The sequence below is a fragment of the Leptonotus elevatus genome, chromosome 4, assembly GCF_054856555.1.
Source record: "Leptonotus elevatus isolate MCC_2025b chromosome 4, RoL_Lele_1.0, whole genome shotgun sequence".
Lineage (NCBI taxonomy): Eukaryota > Metazoa > Chordata > Actinopteri > Syngnathiformes > Syngnathidae > Leptonotus > Leptonotus elevatus.
In genome coordinates, this window is record NC_141242.1 from 16,373,659 (window position 1) to 16,395,969 (window position 22,311).

The 22,311-nt window shown below is 41.3% G+C and overlaps 1 protein-coding gene across 3 annotated transcripts; it reads left to right on the top strand.

Annotated features, from left to right (window-relative positions):
- The first annotated feature begins 137 nt into the window (after positions 1-137).
- On the top strand, positions 138-20,980 carry man2a2 (mannosidase, alpha, class 2A, member 2). 3 transcript variants are annotated; one of them, XM_086073739.1, is made up of 24 exons: positions 138-295; positions 1,252-2,073; positions 3,219-3,476; positions 3,586-3,730; positions 5,381-5,552; positions 5,751-5,878; positions 7,881-8,054; positions 8,862-9,048; positions 9,556-9,733; positions 10,007-10,209; positions 12,801-12,983; positions 13,210-13,324; positions 13,513-13,583; positions 13,667-13,832; positions 14,212-14,448; positions 14,523-14,645; positions 14,720-14,834; positions 14,948-15,081; positions 15,175-15,316; positions 15,438-15,571; positions 17,284-17,361; positions 17,704-17,898; positions 20,182-20,292; positions 20,602-20,980. In XM_086073739.1, exons 2-24 carry the CDS (start codon positions 1,942-1,944, stop codon positions 20,752-20,754), a joined length of 3,534 nt encoding a protein of 1,177 aa, XP_085929865.1. In that variant the 5' UTR covers positions 138-295; positions 1,252-1,941; the 3' UTR covers positions 20,755-20,980. The 3 variants fall into 3 exon arrangements, with proteins under 3 accessions (XP_085929865.1, XP_085929866.1, XP_085929867.1); XM_086073740.1 differs by having other exon boundaries at positions 3,240-3,476; XM_086073741.1 differs by lacking the exon at positions 17,284-17,361.
- The last annotated feature ends 1,331 nt before the right edge of the window (positions 20,981-22,311 follow it).

Here is a 22,311-nt window from a genome sequence, read left to right on the forward strand (position 1 = left end):
AAATAGACAATCGATGTTCAAACTGTACGTCTTTAAAGCCGTTCGGTGATTACTGCGTAAACTCTAGAAGAAACAACTGACAGGGAAGAGGTTGTTTTGCTTGCTCGACCAATCATCGTAGTCCCCTCCCACAAGCCTTTGCAGCAACTCGACGACGCTAGCTAGCTAGTTAGCTGCTTACGCTAGTTGGCTGCTCGGGTCGGTTAGCTGTCAGCCTGACTCGACTGTAGCCGGAGGCACACACATACACGCACAATGGCGCTTCTCGCTCATGATCCACTCGCCCAATTGACAGGTAACGTCAGAATTCTTAGATTTGGTTTAGAAAGGTTACGCAAGAATGTATGCCCGGGGTTAGACAAAAACTAATAGCTTAGCCCGGGCTCTTCAGTCGTATAAGGTTATTGTTTGAATGCCGCAAGCCAATACTTGCAGTGGCAAACACGCGTGATATGCTGACGTTTTGCTTGCATTAAAGTCCATTCAAGCTTGTAAGTCGGCGGACTGTGTCATTTTATATTTGTATACATTGTCACTAGCGCTAGCTTGATACACTGCGATATATAGGCGAGTTTTGTATTAAAGGCATCTTCATGTTGCTGCTTGGGGTTCATTCAGCAGCTGTGTGGACGTATTTGGTACAATTATGATTCAAACGTTTGCGTTTTGTAAGAAAATCGAGGCTCTGCTGTCAAACTCGCAGTCCTGTCTAAAAGTCGCCAAGTTATATCTTAACAGAGGTGAAGCCGTTTGTCAATAAAGCAGAGGTGTTTTGGCTGCTGTCATTGTTTACACAAGCGATTGGGCAAGTTGCTCAAAGTGAGTACACGTAAAGAGGATAAATGCGCGTGTACTTTGTACTTGATTACGACATAGTCCGACGTTTGCCACTTTAATGTGGTTGATGCTCGGTATGATCAATGTCAGCTTTGGTGGTCTGACATTAGTGTATGAACAAATCATGTCAAGTTTACAATGCCACCTCTCTGATCATGTTCTAATAGACGCAGCCACGAGAAGTGAGCGGATTAGTCTTGTGTTATGGTGAACTAGGAACATCCGTTAGAGCTTAGGGGAAGTACACCCCTCGCCATCTGCTTCCTTACTGTTTTCCCTTTTCGTTTAGTTATCTTGTATCATTTTCACAACACACTGTTCCTATCACATGTACAATATGCAAGCATGTTAGCTCTAATAGCCTGATTGAAAATTTTTGTGTGCACCATTAATCTCTTTAAATTGTTTCAACAGCTAAGGAAGATTGTGGGATTTCCTCTTGGCCACTGTGATCAAGCACAGATATCTACCTACCCATGCTGCTATATTAAATTTGATGACAGCGCTGTGAGGAGGAGGACTTTTGTCTCCTAATTGCCTGAAGCTGCATTTGCAGAACCGGCTTTGCAGCAGACAAGTGTGCAGACTTGATAAGGTAGTGGATGGGCGCAAAAGAGGGCTACACTGAAGGATTAGCTGCTTCTGTGGGAGTGGGGACTGGACCAGAACGTGGAGGCCCACTAGCAGTCACCTCATGCAGGAGGGACACCAATCTTCCTGTTGGACACCTCCTGTCTGTGTTTTGCTTGTTTTCTCTTTTCCTGCTATCTCATATTTGGATGTTAGAGCACAAGGGCCACTTTGAAGGAGCCCACCGGTGGCTGTGGCCTGGCCAAAGTTGATGGACTGTTTGCCAGCTATTTCTGATTTAGTCACTAAGATCATATCCACTGCAGCCAACGTTAGTGTGGTCACAGTGGTCATGAATGGAGGCTGGAAGACACATTTGTGAGGAACTAAACATTGCCGATTAGTGATTATGCTATTTTATTTGATTTTTTTGCCCGATGAAGGGTTGTTTTCATTTTGAGCCCTGTTTTTCTCAGTGTTAGTTGAAAACTCAGCTGCAAAATCTGTTTAAAAAAAAAACTGCTCGAGGGGAAGATGAAGCTGAGGAAACAGGTGACAGTGTGTGGAGGGGCCATCTTCTGTGTGGCTGTATTCTCACTCTATCTCATGTTGGACCGCGTCCAGCATGACCCTGCAAGGCGACAAAATGGTGGAAACTTTCCACGGGTAAGAATAAATGCACAAGGCTATCTATCTTGTTTTACGATTTTGTTACATACATTCAGGCTTTCCCCCTATGAAGGGCCAAAAAAATAAAAATAAATAAACGACTAAATAAATGAATAAATGACTAAAAGTAAAAATAAAAACTTATATCAAAAAATGTCATTATCATCAAAATTAAATTAAAGAAATAAATATAAATGGAAATAAAAACTATGTATGTATGTATATATATATATATATATGTACACATTTACATATATATATATATATATATATTGTTTTTATTTCCATTTATATTTATTTTTTTAATTTAATTTTTGAAGATATTTTTTTATATAAATATATATATATATATATATATATATATATATATATATATAATTATTATTATCGTTAGTCTTGTTGCGATGCCGATACTGGTATCGGCATAGGCCCCGATACTGCATTAAAACAGTGGTATCGGTGAGTACTAACAAGTAACATGCCGATACCATTCATTTTGACGCTAATATAGGACTTTGGAGGCAGCATGCAGTGTCTTGCACATGCACGACTTTCACTGATATGTGACATGTTCACTGCATGCCGAGCTAAGATATCCTATTGGCCCTTGAATGATCTGAACCAATGGCAGGACAGTTTTTTCGTGTTGAGGAAAAAAAACAACTTGTATATCGGTATGGCATTGGCCGATACTGCAAAGCTGGGTATCGGAATCAGTATCGGGGGCCCAAAAAACGGTTTCGGAACAACACTAAATATCATTATTATTATTACATGATATGTATATGATTTGGGCATTTCAGAAAAAACGATTGTCTAAAAAAATAGTTGGTCCTATTATGTGAGATGCCTTATTTACGATTTTCTTTTGCTAGCCCAAATCACAATAAAGCCGTAGAAAAAGCAAAATGCACTTGTTTGTTAATTACAGTAGATGCTTGCTGAGTTGAAGTCTCAATAGATATGCTGAGGTTGCACATGGTCTGATCTCAAAAGTTTAGTTTGACATTTACTGGACATTTTACCAGAACATTTTGGTTTTAATTCAAATTGACCGAATATTTTGTTTTCACTGGACATGAATTTGGTTTGCCAATTAAATCCCAGTGCCCTTTTGTTACCTTATTCTTTGTATGTTATAGAGCCAAATTTCCGTCCTGCAGAACCGGATAGAGCAGTTGGAGCAGCTCCTGGAGGAAAACCATCAAATTATCAGTCACATAAAAGACTCTGTGATGGAGCTCACAGACACAGGAGCAGTGTCTCCCAGTGGCCACCTGCCCTTCAGGAGTGCCAATGGCTCCTGGGTCCTTCCCTTTGATGGCCGTCTCACTTTCCTGGCTGTCAAGCCCCAGGACTGTCAGTTGGCAGTAGGCAGTCACAGTCAGGCAGACGTTCAGGTTAGATTCCTGCAATTTTGACAAACGCATACACGTCAATGTGTTTAGTAAATGTCAAATGTAAAATGAACTTTTTTTTGTGTGACTTATTTTATGTGTCCATTTTCAGATGTTGGATATATACTCGCTTCTCAAGTTTGACAACGCGGATGGTGGTGTGTGGAAACAGGGCTTTGACATAACTTACGATGCTGATGAGTGGGACAAAGAACCCCTGCAAGTGTTTGTGGTCCCACACTCTCACAATGATCCAGGTGATCACCCCAAGCACACATGCACTAAAAGTAATTTCTTGAGAATAAATTTCCCGTGGGCGGCACGGTGGTGGACTGGTTAGCACGTCCGCCTCCCAGTGCAGAGGGCGTGAGATCGAGTCCGGCTTCGGCCTTCCTGGGTGGTGGTTGCATGTTCTCCCCGTGCTTGCGCAGGTTTTCTCCAGGTACTCTGGTTTCCTCCCACATTCCAAAGACATGCGTGGCAGGTTAATTGAACACTCAAAGTTGTTCATAGGTGTGATTGTGAGTGTGGATGGTTGTTGGTCTCTGTGTGCCCTGCAATTGGCTGGCAACCAGTTCAGGGTTTACCTTGCCTACTGCCCGAAGCCAGCTGGGATAGGCTCCAGTGCCCCCCGCGACCCTTGTGAGGACAAGCGGTTAAGAAAATGGAAGAATACATTTCCCGTCCTCTGCGCATGTGACATCATGTGCGCAGTATGCACGTGAAGAAGGTCGCCGTAGCGATCTGAAATTAAATTTTCCTGCATAAGAGGAGCTTTAAAGATATTGGCACTGTATTCAGTTACTTAAACCGTTCAGCAATTTTTTGTTTTTTATTTTTTATTTTTGTAATGACTAGTGCTAACGACAACTGTGGTCTTTATATTAGCAACGTTGTCAACTCCAGCACAGTGGAGGGAAGAGATTTATGAGTCATTAGAGCAGCTAATAGTGTAATTTTGCTCATAATGCCAGCATACTTTAAAAATATTGATACTTTTGTGTGAATGTTGATTAGTGATTTAATGTTATGTGGAATTATGTAATTTGATCATGTGACTGATTATATATTTTTTCCCTCCAGTTTTTAATTATAAATTTCAGAACAAACTATAGAAGGCCACACAAGTGGCAATACTGTTTACTGCTTTATATATAAAAAAAATTAAGTTAGTTTGAGTTAGCATGTTGGTGTGGACCTTGGCAACCGTTTGGAGTTTTTCTGCATAGCAGCTTCAGCTGCTTTAGTATAGTTCTCTAAGGGCGGCGATCCGGTGCCCAATCTTTTTTGCACCACAGACCATTTTCACATGATGACGTGTTTTGACGGGCCGTCGAAAAGCAGCGATCCAACAAGACCTAGTCCTGTCAGTGTCGTCCCCGCGAAGTACCGGTATTCTTTGTGGCTGCTAACTTTGACTTTTTGAGGGGCTGCCCTTCCCATAATCATGAGCTGCAATCACAGACATCTCTAGCTGGAATATATTTAGAGGCAATTGAATCTTGCGCGCACATGACCACCAAAGGGCTGCTAATTCGAACTATACGGATACTAAAATTATAGCATTGTTTAAACGACGACTCTAATGTAATTTAGACTTTTATTCACTGTTTCACAAAAACTGCAGTTAGCTACAGTGTTTTGAGAACATGTAGTTTTATAAAAAAAACAAAAGCAAAAAACTTGCTACTGAATATTTATAAACTGTAATTCTTTGCAATGCCTTGAACTCAAGAGGGCATAGGAAGCCTGACTGCCAAAATAGCTTTGTAGAAAGAACAGCTCGACTTTAATAAATCATGAGCCTTATTTTTTTTGATCATTTGCAGCACTTTCCCCCTCAGTGTTCTTTTAACTGTTTTTGTGGTGGTAGCAGAAAGGCCATCTATCAACTATCTTCTTGTTAGGTTGGGTTAAGACCTTTGACAAGTACTTCACGGACCAGACGCAGCATATTTTAAACAACATGGTGGTGAAGCTGGCTGAAGATCCCCGGAGGAAGTTCATTTGGTCTGAGATTTCCTTCTTCTCCAAGTGGTGGGAGAGTGCGGATGCACAAAAGCAAGAGGCTGCACGCAAGTGAGTCGCTACTCGATGAAGTGCTCAATTTTTCAATTTCGACAGCTAAATCCCAAAACTAGCCGAGATGGTGATTTACACAATGACTCGTACACACTGACATTCTGAAAATAGCTTGCTATTTGGTTTACGTATGTGATTTTTTGCACGTCGGGGCAGGATTATTCTCACCTTTTTGTAATCCTCTCTGCCCAACAGACTGATCGCTGAAGGACAGCTAGAGATTGTGACAGGAGGCTGGGTGATGACAGACGAAGCCAACGTTCATTACTTCGCCATGATAGACCAGCTTATTGAGGGACATCAATGGCTAGAGAGAAACATAGGTGCATTAGAAACTCTCCCATGTTATAATACCTAAATGTTGTATATTCATTCCTTGTACTCTGATGGTTAACACATCTCTCACTAGTTAGTCTAAAGTTACAATGATACTAACAAGTCACTGTTCCATTATTAAATCTTGTAAGGCCACATTCAGTTGGTAAATATTTTCACTTAAACAGGTGATGACACCTATAGTGGGAGGGAAAAAGTATATGAACCCTTTGGAGTTACTTCAGTTTCTGCATGAATTTGTCATTAACTAGTCTGATCTTCATAAAAATCACACTGATAATCAGTCTGCTTAAACCACAAACCACAATTCCAAGGAAGTTAGAGCGTTGTGTAAAACATAGATAAAAACAATACATAATGATCTGCAAATCTTTTTCAACCTATATTACATTGAATACGCTTTAGAGACAAGATTCTTAGCGTTTAAACTGATGGAGGTTAATGTTTTGTTTTCCTTCAAATTTCTCATTTTGAATTTGATGCCTGCAACACGACCCAAAAAAGCTCATCCAGGGGCAACAAAAGACTGGGAAAGTAGTCCATCGGGGAGAGGCCACATTCAGTAGGAGGCTGAGAAAAGCCAGACGTGTCCAACTTTAAACGTTGGAACGCGCTAAGCATAACAGTGTGCACCAATTCCGCTTCAACTGAAAAAATGTTCAAAAGGAGGAGAAGACGGGGCAGTGGAAACAGAGTCCATACCCGAACATGCCTCAGAATCCCGGACGGAGATGGCACCCTCGAATTGGAGTGTTGCATTTGAGATGGACTGACGCAAAGTGGAAAGTGCTGTGGTCTGACAAGTCATATTGTTGTTCAAAATCTTGGCTGTCGTGTCTTCCTGGCCAAATCAGCGCAAAATCCAAAAGCCAGCATCTGTGATGGTGGGGGTATGTGTTAATGCCCATTGCATGTAACTTGCACACGGGTTAAGGCACTTAATGCTTAATATACATGTTTGGGAGAAACATGCTGGCATCCAAGGCAGCAACATCTTTTTCAAGTACATCACTTTCTTTTTTTTAACGAAGACATAGCCAAGCCACAATTTGCACGTTACAACAGTGTGGCTTCGTAGTAAGAGTGCAAGTACTAGATTGGTCCACCGGCAGCCCAGACCTGTCTCCCACTGAAAAATTGCTGTGCATTATGAAAAGCAAAATACGACAGAGACCCCGGCCTGTTGAACCACTGAACTTGTACTGTACACCAACCGAGAATGCAGTCAATACAAAGCTTCATCAATTAGTGTTCTCAGTTCCCAAATGTTTATTGAGTGTTGTTAAAAGCAAAGCTGTGGCAACTTTTTCATTTTTACATTGATCGTGGCAAGCTGTCCAGGCCCAGAGGCAGAAGCATGCCCAATGCCCATACCATGATACTCCCTTCATTATGCTTCAGTAAGGTTCTGTGTTTCTTCCCTTCCAAACAATTCAACTTTGCTTTCATCTGTCCAGAGAATATATAGTGAGTAGTGCTGTTGGAGTATCCAAATGCTAACGTACAGCAATCATTTATTTTTAGACAGCAACAGCTACAGCTTCCTCCTTGTTGTTATCCCATGAACATGTGGCAGTGATTTCTGTAAGTCTTCTTTTCCCCCCCTGGTAAGATAAGCAATAGTACTGAGCTTTTTAGAAATACTTTTGTAACCTTTTCCAGCTTTGTAAATGTTTATCCCTATGTGAAGTCCCCCAGCTCACCAAGTCAGAGTGCACCACGTCAACTCGAGATGCCGTGGCATGATATTGAGACTTATTTACAACAGACCAAAAATCTTATTATGATAGTTTTGTAATGATCAAGTAAAAGATTGTGAATATGAAGTGCTTGTCTGATCTGCAACTACAGAAATAATTTGTTTGAGGTTATTGCTGCCAAAGGAGGTGAGACCAGTTAGAAAATCAAAGGGTTCGCTTACTTTTTCCTCCGTCAAGTGAATGTTTACTTCATATAACAAAACTATGAACGTTTTCTATTCTTTTACAGGGGTAACTCCCCGCAGCGGATGGGCAATAGACCCCTTTGGTCACAGCGCCACTATGGCCTATGTGCTAAAGAGGGCCAACCTGACCAGCATGCTCATCCAGAGGGTCCACTACTCTGTCAAAAAGCATTTTGCTGCCACACGCAACCTGGAGTTTATGTGGCGGCAGCACTGGGGTGAGTACAGCACAGCCATGACATGTTCGAAGGATCAACAGTCTGTTACAGCTTTAGGGAGTTGAACTATTATTATTCACACTACTAATAGTAATGAACTATTCATGGATAAAGTTAATGATCTATTCTGCTGCCTACACTGCTCTTCTCATGAATAATGTTTAAGTATTTTTTTTAAGGCAAGTGACAACATTTTGAAACATCACTGTAATTTTAAGGAGTCCATTCAGAAGAAACCTCTGAATTTCGGCCCCACTGAGCTTATTAGTGGATTATTTGAGCTGAAATTTGTCATTTAATCAAAGGAGGGTTTCCATGAGTAGCAGACAAAATTGAGTGCAACTGTGGACATCTGCGTGACCATGCCCAAGTTGATGGAAAATATAGCCTTTTTGTGTGAATACTGACACTGATTTCAGTATACTTAAACTATAGCAACTGTTATCATTGAGGTTTAATGCTAGTAATTTAACGTAGGAACCAGTAATTTTGCAATTTTCCTTTCCTTTTCCATTAAGGCACAATACTCTATTTTAATTTAACAAAGCTCTTTACCAGGATGCTTCACTCCTCGGTATCCGCATCAAGTGACGAACTGTTGGGGATATACTGTAAAAATCCTCTGAATACCACTTTAAAAAAAAATCCCAAATTGAGTTGGTGGTATTATACCAGGTGCTTTAATAAGAAACAAAAATGTTTCATTGTATTTTGAGGGATCAGCATTTTTCCATATATTGTTTATTTAAAAACAGTGCCTTTTGCTTGAAGATGAATTTTTAATGTTGACTTGTACCACCTTTACAGACACTGGATCCAGTTCAGACATATTATGTCACATGATGCCCTTCTACAGCTATGACGTGCCTCATACATGTGGGCCTGACCCAAAGATCTGCTGCCAGTTTGACTTCAAGAGGCTACCTGGCGGTCGAATCAACTGTCCATGGAAAGTCCCACCCAAGGCTGTGGTGGAGGAAAATGTAGCAGAGCGGTAAGTCACACTGCTGCAAAATCGTATTAAATTGTTTTTTTTTTCTTATAATTTCTACGTCATTCCTAATCGTAAAACGGCCACAAGAGTTGCAAGTATCGATACTTTGAAATTAGGCCAGGTATTACTCGGCTATCCCTAAAACTGGACTATTTAGTCTGAAATTGAAATGTTGTTGACCTAAAAAATATGCTTCTTCCTGGGGAAAAACTGTATTCAGCAGCATACTGGACCGACTGTCGTAGTTATTAGTGATGGACGCACATTATCCAAACTTGAAAAGGCAGAAAGAGGACACACAGTTCAGGGAGGAAGATGGCAATTGAATACAGATTGTCCTGCAAGCCCACTAGGCAGCAGCTTTTAACGGCCATAAATAACTTTTGAGAGCACATTTCACAGGCTAATGGCAAATAGCTCCAACCTATTGTGAACCTGCTCTTTTCAAGGTTGTAGTAATTTCCTAGAAAGACTGCACAGAGTGTTTGTTGTTTTCTTCTAATTCAGGGCACAACTCCTCCTGGATCAATATCGCAAAAAGTCCAAACTTTACCGTAGCAAGGTGCTTCTCATCCCTCTGGGGGATGACTTCCGCTTCGACAAGGCCTTGGAGTGGGACCAGCAGTATATCAACTATCAGAAACTCTTCGATTACATGAATTCTCAGCCTGAGATGCATGTCAAGGTGAGAATGTCATTTGTTATTTTCACAGCTACGATTTTGTTTTTGTCACTGGTTTTCCATGTGTGTGGTAAACAGCGCATTTGGGTGTACAGTATAAACTTTTAGATAGTAAGGAATCATGCAAGAGTATTAAATCTTGCTGAGGGTACAAAAGGTATGCACATATTTATTTCAGAGCCCAGAAGGTCTTATGCATAGGCTATAATGTCACTTTTTATTCTAAGATATTATCTTTGGTCTGAACTTTTCCGGCATCTCTGCCTACTCTTCCAGGCTCAGTTTGGAACTCTCACAGATTACTTCAATGCTCTGTATAAATCCTATGGATTGGTGCCAGGATCCCGACCTGCAGACTTTCCTGTGCTCAGTGGGGATTTCTTTGCCTATGCAGACCGAGAAGATCACTACTGGACCGGCTACTTTACATCACGGCCCTTTTATAAGAGCTTGGATCGTGTAATTGAATCACACCTCAGGTTGGGCAGCTTCATTCACTCATCAGTCTCACAACTTGAGTTAGTTGTCTAAGAGGATCCTTTTTTTTCTTTGTATAGCTCACACGTCGTTCCTTGCTTTTATAGACAGATATAGATCAAATGAGATGACCCAGAAATGTTTCCTTTATGTATACAGTGCTGCTCAAAAGTTTGTGAACCCTGCAGGCATGGTCAGATTTTTTTGTATAAAATATTAAAATAACCTTATTAAATGTTTAGTCATACCCAAATCTACAATGCTGACATTGAAAATAATGGACTTGAACAAAAATAATAATATTGTCATTCATTCTTGAACAAAAGTTGTTGATTTAAGAAAAACTTAGATTTCATGGGTGAAAAAGTATGTGAACCTCTCACTTAATCGGACATTGCACCTCTTTTTGCAATAAAAACTTCATCCAAGCACTTTCTTTAGGGACTTATCAGTCTTTCACATCTACGTTGGGGTAATTTTTGCCACTCTTCCTTGCAAAATGCAGCCAGTTGAGAGAGGTTGGATGGGCGTCTACTATAAACTGCCCGCTTCAGGTCCCGCCACAGTATTTTGAAAGAATTTAAGTGAGGATTTTGACTGGGCACATCCAGAACATGCATCTTGTTGTTCTTCAGCCATTCCTTGGTTGTATTGCTGGAATGCTTTGGATTATTGTCATGTTGCATGATCCATCGTCTACCAAGGTGTAACTTCACAAAGAACGGCTTCAGGTTATGATCCAGGATTTCACAATATTCCTCTGAATTCATGATTCCCTGGACTATGTTGAGTTGTCCAGGTTCTGAGGATAAAAAGCCAGCCCAGAATTTAACATTCTCACCCCGATGCTTCGTTCCAGGGTGAAGGTTCTTTTGCTGATATGCAGTGTTGACTTTTCACCAAACATGACTGTTTTAGTTGTGACCAAACAGTTCAATTTTGGACCCATCTGTCCACAGAAGGGACTTTCAAAAAGCTTCAGTGTTGTCCAGGTACTCACTGGCAAAGTTGAGATGGGCAGCGTTGATCTTTTTTGTGAGCAGAGACTTCTACCTAACAAGCCGCAAATCCCTTGATGTGATTGATGTTTGAGTTGGCTGTTACCTGAATTATCATTTTTCTTGGAGTTCTTGCTGATATTTTAGAAGGTCGTCAACTACTAGGCAGGATTGTAGTAATTTTCAGTGTTCTCTAGTTGCAGATGATCTGCTTCAGTGGAATGAGTTGATCAATTTTGTTTAGATGACTTAATAGCTTTCCCCAGACAGATGTGCTGTCACTACCCACTTCCTGAGGTCCCCTGAGATTTCTCTTCCTCTCAGCATGACTGACCTGTATGGGTAAGATTAAAGTGACGTGGTTTTGTCTCTGTTTCAGTCTGTGATGCACAATTTCTTTGCTAAACCTCTTATTTCATCGGTCCATTTCACATTGAAGCAGGGTGGTGAGAATGTTAAGTTATGGGCTGTCTTTTTATCCTCAGAACCTGGACAACTCCGCATAGTCCAGGGAATCATGAATTCAGGGGAATATTGTGAAATCCTGGATCAAAACCTGAAGCCGTTCTTTGTGATGTTACAGCCTGGTAGAAGATGGATTATGCAACATGACAATAATTCAAAGCATTCCAGCAATACAACCAAGAAATGGCTAAAGAACAACAAGATTCATGTTCTGGATGTGCCCAATTAAAATCCTGACTTAAATTTTTCTTTCAAAGTACGGTGGCGGGACCTGAAGCGGGCAGTTTATACTAGATGCCCATCCAACCTCTCTCAACTGGCTGCATTTTGCAAGGAAGAGGCAAAAATCCCCCAAAGTAGATGTGAAAGACTGATAAGTCCCTAAAGAAAGTGTTCGGATGAAGTTCTCATTGCAAAAAGAGGTGCAATGTCCGATTAAGTGAGAGGTTCACATACTTTTGCACTCATGAAATCCGAGTTTTTCTTAAATCAACAACTTTTGTTCAATAATGAATGACAATATTATCATTCTTTTTGTTCATGTCGATTATTTTCAATGTCAGCATTGTAGATTTGGGTATGACTAAACATTTAATAAGGTTATTTTAATATTTTAAACAAAAAGTCTGACTGTGCCTGCAGGATTTACAAACTTTTGAGCAGCACTGTATATATTTATTTTTGTGTGTAATTTTTGCGTTCTACACTTAGGGTAAGGAAGATTTATCCCTCAGTAGACCACTGACTTAGGTTGAGCCACACTAATTTAAACCAGCAGCTATTCTAAACCTTCTTATACTTCTTATTCCCCATAAATTACGGAAAATGTTAGAAGTTTGCTAACAAAAAATCCATTACTTGTCCACTTGATTGGATGCACAAAATGTGATATAAATTAACTATAATGTGTCTTAATTTCTTCTTTTTATAAGCCTCACTGCACCACTCCATGGTACCATCACTGGTGTATTTGTGTAGTCATTGGACAAGTAAATATTTATGGTTGGAGTGGTATTGGCCAATTGAAGAAATGCAGTCCCAGCATTGACAAATGTGTGATGTTTTCGGTTGAGGAGCAGATTAAATCTCTCAGGCAGCTTCTCATAATTGTGGTGTTATGAATGTTTCAGGGGAGCTGAAATACTTTACAGTTTAGCAGTTGCCAATGCCCGACACATGGGCATGGAAGGACGCTACCCGGTCTCAGATTACGCCCTGCTTGTTGACGCCAGGCGCTCTGTGGGCCTCTTCCAGCATCATGATGGCATCACTGGCACTGCGAAAGAGAATGTTGTTGTTGACTATGGTACCAGGTAGGAAATGACACGGGGGTCTTGATACATTTTGTCAGGTTGGCATTGCAAATTAGATTCCTTTGTTAATTGCCTTAACTAGATGAATAAAGTACGTTATTGTATAAAAGGATCATTCAATCCTCCATCTTTATGGCAGCTACTTACGGGTTTGATACCTGAAAGCAAAATGACGTGCCATTTGCTGCTGACTACTTGATGAGCCATTGTCTCCTGTCCTCCGTAGATTACTGCGCTCACTCATTGGCCTGAAGAGGGTGATCATCAATGCTGCACATTTCCTGGTGATGAAGAACAAAGAGTTCTATCGCTTCTACCAGACAGAGCCTTTCCTAGAGACGGTAAGAAGTAACATTTCCAACAGGGCAATGAATGATTTACATTGCATTTTACTGATTTAAAATATGGGCTGAGGACTTGCTGTATGGTATTTTCTTCTCCCTGTACTTGTGTGGGTATTCTGTGACTCTGCTCTGTAATTGATTTTAGACCTCAACTTGAATGCGTCCGTGTGTGTTTAAATGTGTAGGACGACAGGCGTGCTACTCAGGACTCCCTGCCGCAGCGCACTTTAATCGAGCTGGATCCAGCAGGGCCAAGGTAGCACCCACACCACGTCTACCGTGATGCCCTCAGATCGTTCAACCCAAGAGACTGATTGCTACTTTCCTCATTGCCGTCAGGTACCTGGTCCTGTTCAATCCTGTTGAGCATGAGCGGCTTTGTGCTGTGACCGTGTTGGTCAACACAGTCAAGGTGAGGGTGCTTACTGAAGATGGACAGACCCTCCCGGTGCAGCTGAGCGCTCAGTGGAGCTCGTCAAGTCAAATGGGCGCAGAAGTATTTGAGGTGAGAGATGACTTCGCACAAATCTTAATGATTGTACTCTTATGCTTGGCCTGATTTGTCTTTGGCTTGGCAAAATCAAATCAAATAAATCAAAATTAATATTTTCATAGGAACCCCTCAGAGTCTGTAAATGAATTGGTTTTATTCATGTGGGTTTCCATTTGAATCATGGAATCATATTATTTACAAATTGCAATTTATGCTCACAATACTGCGATATACATTCTTCTTAACACTAATCACTCATCAGCATCAAGTACAACAGCAAATTTTTGCTAATTTATAAATGCTTTGATTTTACAGCAATAGAAATGCAGCCGGGCCTAGGAAAGCCAATTAATCTCATGTCAATTTTCCACTCCCGCAATCCTCTTAACAGGCCACATTTATGGTGCGCCTACCATCGCTGGGTCTTGCCGTCTTCCATCTATACGACTCTCCGGACTCGCCCATGACTCTGCGCTCGGACACAGTTCTCCGGCTGCCGGGAGGCGCCCACACTGCCCACGCTTCGGACCCACTTCCTGTTCGGTCCCAGCAGGCTGACCCTCAGACGTTCTACATCAGCAGCCAGTTTCTGATCCTGGGCTTCTCTGGCGCCACGGGCCTCTTGGAGGTTTGAATCAAGAAATGCTCATCTTCGACCTCAATAATGTTCACTTTGCTAATTCTGTCTAAACAAACCTGCAGAGTATCAAACTCAAGGATGATCCTCAGGAAATGAAGGTTCAGATGCACTTCTTGGTGTACGGAACCCGGCCCTCAAGAGACAAAAGTGGCGCTTATCTTTTCCTGCCCGATGGAAAAGCAACGGTATTAACTCACTTGGTTTTGTGTTCTTAACCCTTCACTGCTATTGCTATTGATGCTGATTGTGCTGCTTTCAGCCTTATGACCATAAAGAGCCACCTGTGGTGCGTGTCGTTGAGGGTCCTCTCTTCTCTGAAGTGGTGGCATACTACCAACACTTTCAGCTGGCAATTCGCATCTACAATGTGCCAGGTAACAAAACTGTTGTAGGATCGGTTCCAATAGCAAATGTAGCAGCTGACAAGAGCCAACGTGTCCTGATGTACAGGTAATTTATATATATTTGTTTCACTTGTCATTTCCAGGTGTGGATGGCCTGTCTGTGGACATCACCACCACAGTGGACATCAGAGATCAAATTAACAAGGAGCTGGCCCTACGACTGGTGACTGACATCCAGAGTGAAGATGCCTTCTACACAGACCTTAATGGCTTCCAGGTCAGTGTGATAATGCTTTGTTCAGTATTACTGATTTATATTCTGTAACAATCTGGAAATGTTGAGAAGCTTGCAATGGACCTCCTTTTGTAGATGCAGCTTCGTCGCCACCACCAGAAACTCCCCTTGCAAGCTAACTTCTACCCAATGCCCAGCCAGGCTTACATCCAGGACAGCCATCACAGGCTAACTCTGCACACGGCACAGTCTCTGGGTGTCAGCAGCCTCAACAGTGGTTTGCATCTAATTTTCTTTTATTTTGTTGAATTTTGTTTGTTTTACAGCTCACTCTCCCAATGTCATATGAGTCTTAAAGATTTGAATGAGCAGTGTTCATCTATAGTAATCTCTTCTAGGCCAACTGGAAGTGATTTTGGACCGCCGACTGATGCAGGATGATAATCGTGGGCTGGGGCAAGGCCTCAAGGACAACAAAAGGACGGTCAACCGCTTTCGACTGCTTCTGGAGAGGAGATTGATGGACAACAAGGTCAGATAGCAGACAGCAAATAAGCGGCAAAATCTCTTAACTCCTCTAACAGCTGCACGTACACCCAACGGACAAAAGTATTGGCTCAGTTAAAACAAAAAGAAAAGGGAGTTGGTTTGCCTTTTGCAGCTTTTATTTTTTGGGGGGGAAATGTTGTTCTTTTATAGGTTTGTTGTTGAAATATGTGAGTTAGAATCTTTTTAAAGGATATTTGATGTTACTTATTGCAATCCTTTTTGCAATTCATTTTACACTCTGTTATTGAGTGGATATAGTGTGCATACCTCTATTCAAATGCCAAGGTTTTACGATTTAAAAGCCACACTGCAAAGGAATGAAAATGTATTGCCATTGCACATGCACAAGTATGGCACAGAGCAATGAAATTCACTTACAAGTACAACCTGTCCAAACGACATAAAAAGGCAATAACCAACAGAGGGAGACAGAAGAGAGTAAGCTGACAAGTTGCCATTTGCAGCAGGCCCTGTTATCCTGTGGTCACATTGTTTGAAAATGGCAATGCACTGCAAAATGAGTGAGTTTAAGAGGATACATTTATCTTTATGTGATGTTGCGTTGTTAAAAAAAACAAGCAGAAAATTATAATGAATTTAGCTTTAGAATTCTCCCATAAATATATTACAGTGTGCAGTACATAAGCAACATAATGAGTGACGTTACTGGCAAAACTTAATTTACATTATCATTCAGTGTTATCAAAACAGCTTGTGTGTGCAGTATTCCCAACCTTTTTTGAACCAAGGAACATATTTTAAGTTAGAAAAAATCTTACTGCGCGCCACTAAACAAAAATGTCAATTATAGACTTTCTGCCATCTAATAGAATATTATTTATTTGTTGACTCCATAAGTCACTGGAATAGTTAGATGAACAAAGATACACATATATATATATATATATATATATATTTTTTGGGCCAATTGAAGAGATATTGTGTAAAATTTAGCGCCATCTAGGGGTGAACTAATAATTCATTCACTGTATTTTAAAAACCCACTATGATTTGTACGGTAAAAAAAAAAGTTTTGTCACATCGTAATTTTTTTTTAACATAATCGCAATCGCAGGTATAGCAATCTCTATTGCGTAGGTCGTGCCGCGCCTTACAGGAGGCTGACATGTTTCACCGCCATCTTTCTGCTATGGATACCCGAAGGAGAACTTCGCAAACATACATAGTCCTGGTGGTGGTTGCAGCTAGTGTCGAACATAATGGGTAGACCGCCGCTCACCTGCCACAGATGGGGCCTATAGGTGGTCGTCGCCGGGTCATGTGATTCGGGCTCCTGCCGCTTTTCTCCCTCTGCTGTGCTCTCGCTATATTTTACTACCTTCTCCCGCTATCCGCTCTTGTTAGCCACTCTGGCTAACTCGTGGTCGGCTCCTGCTCACTCGCCGTCGCTCACTGGGCTGCTCACTTACTCTCACCGAATGATGATTGGTAGTAATTGGTGGTAGACTTGGGGAACTGTACCTTTTAAGTGAAATCACGACACACAAATCTGTCCCGGCACACTGGTTGAGAATCTCATGAGACCTTGTGCCAAAACTTTTGTCTTAGTGATGTACTTGTACCAGGTGTGCCATTGCATTGTTCTTCGTCATGCGCTTCTTTAACACATCATGTTTTTTCTCAGTTCACATTTCATGCATTTGTGTTCCATCTCTTCCCTTGTGTTGCCTTCAGCCTGATGGCTTCTTTGCCAAACTCTCCTCCGTGTTTCGCACTCTCCTCCCCAAAATGTTGAGTGACAGAGTTGAAGAGGTAATGTTGTCGTGGCAACAAGCGCCGACGCTCTCGTACCCTTAGTCTGTGCTCTGTAGCTCCTGTCTTCCGTTCTCATAGGTCCTCATCGGCGAAAGTAGCAAATGGCACAGTTGATTAAACAACTGAGGACAAAGGACTGTGTAGCTCTCCAAAACTGCTCATGACTCTTTCATCCTGCTTAGAGCAGGGTAACATTGTACTGTCCTAGCGTTTAGAATTAGACCTCATCAAACCCATTGTGTGTTAGTAGATGTGTACTTAAGTGAAACATACAAGTTAGAAGTTACTATTTATCGCACTTATCCTCCTCCTGCCTTATTTTTTTGTGCCCTCCACCAGATGACAGACAGCTCCACGATGAGCTTCCCCTCTGTGCTTAGTCACATGACCAACGCCGTCCTGAATCACGACGTTCTGGCGCTACCTGTCCTGCCTAAAAGGCGCGGCGTGCCTCCCCTGCAAAGCTTTGCGCCACTCAAGTCCATGCTTCCCTGTGACTTCCACCTTCTAAACCTTCGCAGCATCCAAAGCCAAGTAAGGCCATCTTGACTCTTAAACATATTTCTACTCAGTTGACAACTTTTGTGGCTGGATATACACTGCATGATTCAAGTGTTACCGTTACAGGGTTGTTGTTTTTTTTTTGCTCTCAATTGCCACAATTCAGATGTGTATCATTGGCAGCGGCGCATAGATTGGATTGGAATCCTGTCTCTTCCAAATGTGGATAAAAATCCAATAGGTGTCGAATATGCCAGTTTAAATCCAGCATAGTTTGATAAGATGTACACATTCAACAGGAACTCACCGTGGTTGAAATACACAATTGGTGATGTGTACACACCCAAGTCTGCCCCAACAAATAAACAAAAAAAAAAAAACACCTGCTGTAAATCTAAATTTAGAGGTGTATCCGTTATTAAATAAGCAAAATACAGAATATTCTCAGATCTTCCCAAATAATTAGTATAACTGAAAAACATTCGACAGAGTATAATTCACAATTTTTTTAAAGCAGGCTTTTTAGGAAAATTGGAGAAAAATATAATTTGCATAATTTGGAACGTAGCGTTAATTGCCAATGGTGGGCCATTATAGTAATGTGGAGGTTACCCTCACGTAAATCAACGTTTTGAGATTTCAATTAGTGAACTACGCATATTTGGAATTTAGCATTTGAGAGTTCACCTCTCAGGTAATTTGTTTTATTTAGGAACCTGATTCTCTGAAAACCTCACCCAATAACTTGTGCTTTGTTTCCATCATGCGTAATTATAAACCTTTTTATGGTGGGGGCACCAATTATTCATGTTTTTTTTCTGTTATTTGCAGCAGGTCTCAGTCCATATCCTCCCCATAATAGTGTATTTATAACAATGTGTTGTGATATAGAAGGCAGATACTTTGGAAAAATGTACCAGCTGTACAGTTAATGAAGGTGTTATGATAGCAGCAGCTTGACCACGTAACAGTTTTGTGTTACTTTTACTAACTCTCACGTCGTAGGTGCAACATTACTTCAATCTCCCAACAAATGGGAGAAAGACCGGTGACATATGTTTGACTGTACCAAACTTTTTGCAAAGAGGGCCAGATTTGGTAAGGTGCAAATGTAGGGGCCGATTATTTAGTTTAGTCTGACATTCTTTTTTTTCTTTTTTTAATCCAAACAAATTTGGTAGACCAGTCTGCCTTTCATATTTGACTTTTTCATTTCAATTTCAAGATTCTTAAACATGTCTTTTGTTTCATTTTTAATGAAATGAATGAAGGGTTAATTTGAAACACAGCATATCGTTGAAAAAGTCCACAGAATTTTTGAAGTTCAAAAAAGGGAAATAAATTTTCTTATTCTGAAGTGGTTTAAAATAAAATTAGCTTTTTATTTTAGTCATTGTAAATGACAAGACTACTTGCCTGCATTAATTTGAAGGCTGATACTGAGCTCTGGATTGAAGCACAAAGGCCAGGTCTGGCTCAATGGCAGTGGTATTGATGCGCAAGATATCACGCAGGTGAGAGTGAAGTTGGTCGTGTTTGCACGCGGCTCTTGTTTATTCATAATCGAGAATATCGAGCTCTTGACATTGAACTCTTTAAAAACAGCCACAGTCTCCTTGCAAATAAGGCAGGGGAAAAAACGAGTCCAATTTCCACCTCTCATTTATTGATTTTTTTTTCTTTTTATCTTTAAAAAAAAATTTCAATGTCGCTGTGAGTTTACTTTACCTGCAAGCTGATTTGTGATTTCACAAACCCCCGAGAATAAATCTTGTCCGGAGCCCGTTGATTTGCTCCGATTCTCACTAGTGTTGTTGACCAATCACAAAGCAACAGTGCGTTTGGGGGCGGGATATGCGGCTGTGGCGAAAACAAGAATCCCAAAGCCGGGGGAAACAAACACGTTTTTTCTCAGTTGACAATCGGCTTGATTAAAATATCCTCGTGTTATTTAAAATGCCGTTTTCCCGCATATTTACATTGCAAAAGGATGGCTGCCAGGACCCCATCCGTCCATCGTGTGATAAAGAAGCGCATGAATGTGTAGAATCCATCAAGTTTTACAAGACGGTCACACGGGGTCTTGGAGCTGGATAGAGTGATGCTGCCCTCTTGTGGCTAATTGTGAAATTGCATGTAACATGTAATTTATACGCTGGAAAACAGGCCTATATGGCCACATTATTAATTTTATGATAGAGGCCGTGGGCCGGAAACAATTTGCCCACTGGCCGAACTTTGGACATGTTGCTGTAGGTTTCACTGATTTGTTTATGTATTTATTTAAGTGTAATTTTTGTGTGTGTGAATGCACAGGATCCCAATGCTCCATCGCCATACACTGCTTTAATTCTTCACCGTTTTGGCCTCGACTGTGCTTTGGATGTTCCAAACTTGGGCTTCAACTGCACCACCACCAAAGGACAGGTGAGGAAACGTACACCAAATACAGTGGGAAGTAGAAGTTTTTCGGTTTATGAACAGTTGCCTGGTCAATTATTTATTTATTTTGGCGCTAAAATTTACTTTATTTGCGGCTTGGCCCCATCGGACACTGAAGTCATAAGACTTAAGTAATAGGGGTGGGATGATACGGGTAACTCACGATTCGATACTGTGACTAGTAAGACAGCCGGCCCCAAAGCCTTAACCCCTGGCCCTGCAGGACCTGCAGAGCGGGACTGACTGCACCGCTTTGTGTTGTCAAGCCGGTCTGCTTTGTCGTCTTCTGTGCAGCTGAATGTTTCCGGCCTCTTCAAGAACTTGGACCTGCAGCTGCTGCAGCCCGTGTCCTTGACCCTAATGTACTCCAGTCCACCACTGGCCAACCACTCCACAGTCAGCCTGGATCCGATGGAGATCTCCGCCTTCAAGCTCAAACTGCGCTAGGAGCCAACCTGATCCAGCGGGCTCGGACTCTGAGGACCAAGAACTGGAGCCTTGCCGGCTTTGGACCGGCACAGGGCATTCAGCTGTTATGCAGCACCACAAACTCTCTGAGGACACGGCTGCTGCGTAAGAATGTGTTCTTTCTTGGCTTTCAGTCTGGAACGGAACTACTGAATGTAAATATCCCAATGATGTGCAAGTGGAGAGTAAGGGGGAGGTGGTGGTGGGGGGGGGTATGGGGGGTGGTGGTAAGAGGTTCATCAAGAATGTGCCCCATAAGAGTGCAATTTTTAAAGCTTTATTTGTTCTATGAGCTTTTTTTTTTTTTCTACACTCACAATCATTTCATTTTTTTCAATTTAACATCAAATTACTTTTTCATCTCACTGCAACAAAAACTATATGTGGGGTGGATATTGGGAGATGCAATATGCGGCGGTCTCCGCTCTGTGCAGTCACAAAGGAATCACGTGAGAGCTTCACTCGTCATTCGCCGCTTCTGTGTCACCTGCGCCCAACATTCGTCATAATCCAGTGTTGGCGCATCACACTGACTGGACCATGTATGTTTGCGTGTGCAAAGTCTTAAGCCACCACTCGCCCCGTTGATTTATGAGCCTTTCACATGTTGGCAGTTAATAGTTGGACATGTGTTGCTGGCAGGATGAAGCGGAGCTGTAAGAAGCATTTGAATAAAGTTTTTTTTTTTTTAATCACTGTGGCAGCAATGCAACTTTCCATTCTGCTGGAATTATTACAGTAGCACTTTTTTTTTTTTGCTAACAAATATGCCAGTGTGCATGAAGTGTATTTTGACAAATACATGTGTCTATATTGAAACATGTCTGTTGATAAAAATATACGTGCACTGGCTTTCTCTACCCCCTGTAGCAAAACAGTGCATTGTTTGAAATAGTGGTCCTCAACTGTTTTTTTTTTTGTTTTTGTTTTTTTGGTCGTCAGGGACCGGTTCATATTACCAATTTTTCTCTGACTGGCAACCATGGCTTTCTTTGGGGATCATTGGCTTAAACAGCACATCTAATGCTTTCTTAAGCCTTTTATTTTTATTTTTTATTTTTGGGTACACTGTACAACTGTATACATGTCCCTATGGAGTTTGTCAGAGACACTTGATGATGCTGTAACTGCAGGTTTGGCTCAGGAGTTGACTGCTTAATTATTTCCTCCAATTTCAGCCATCCATTGTTTAATGCATAGAAATGAAACAGATTTGCTTTTCAGCTTTTCTCTACCTGGGCTTCAATTTTTTTAAATGACTATGCCCGGTCCGGCCCCACGGAGATTTTCAGTTGCAGTATACGTCCGTAATGTTTCAGTGACAATCGAGAAACTTGTTAATGTTTTAAATTTGATCCCCAAAAAAGTGGATGTGAGAATTTGCTTTCATGAAATGTTATTTCGTTTTTGAAGGCATCAAAATGAAAATTCAAGGCGCAGATGGATTTCTTATTTTCAGAGTTGAGCGACTGTGTAAGTGTAGCTAGCTGATGTGTGTACCACTGCGAAGCTGCGGCATTTCCCCGAGGCTGAGCG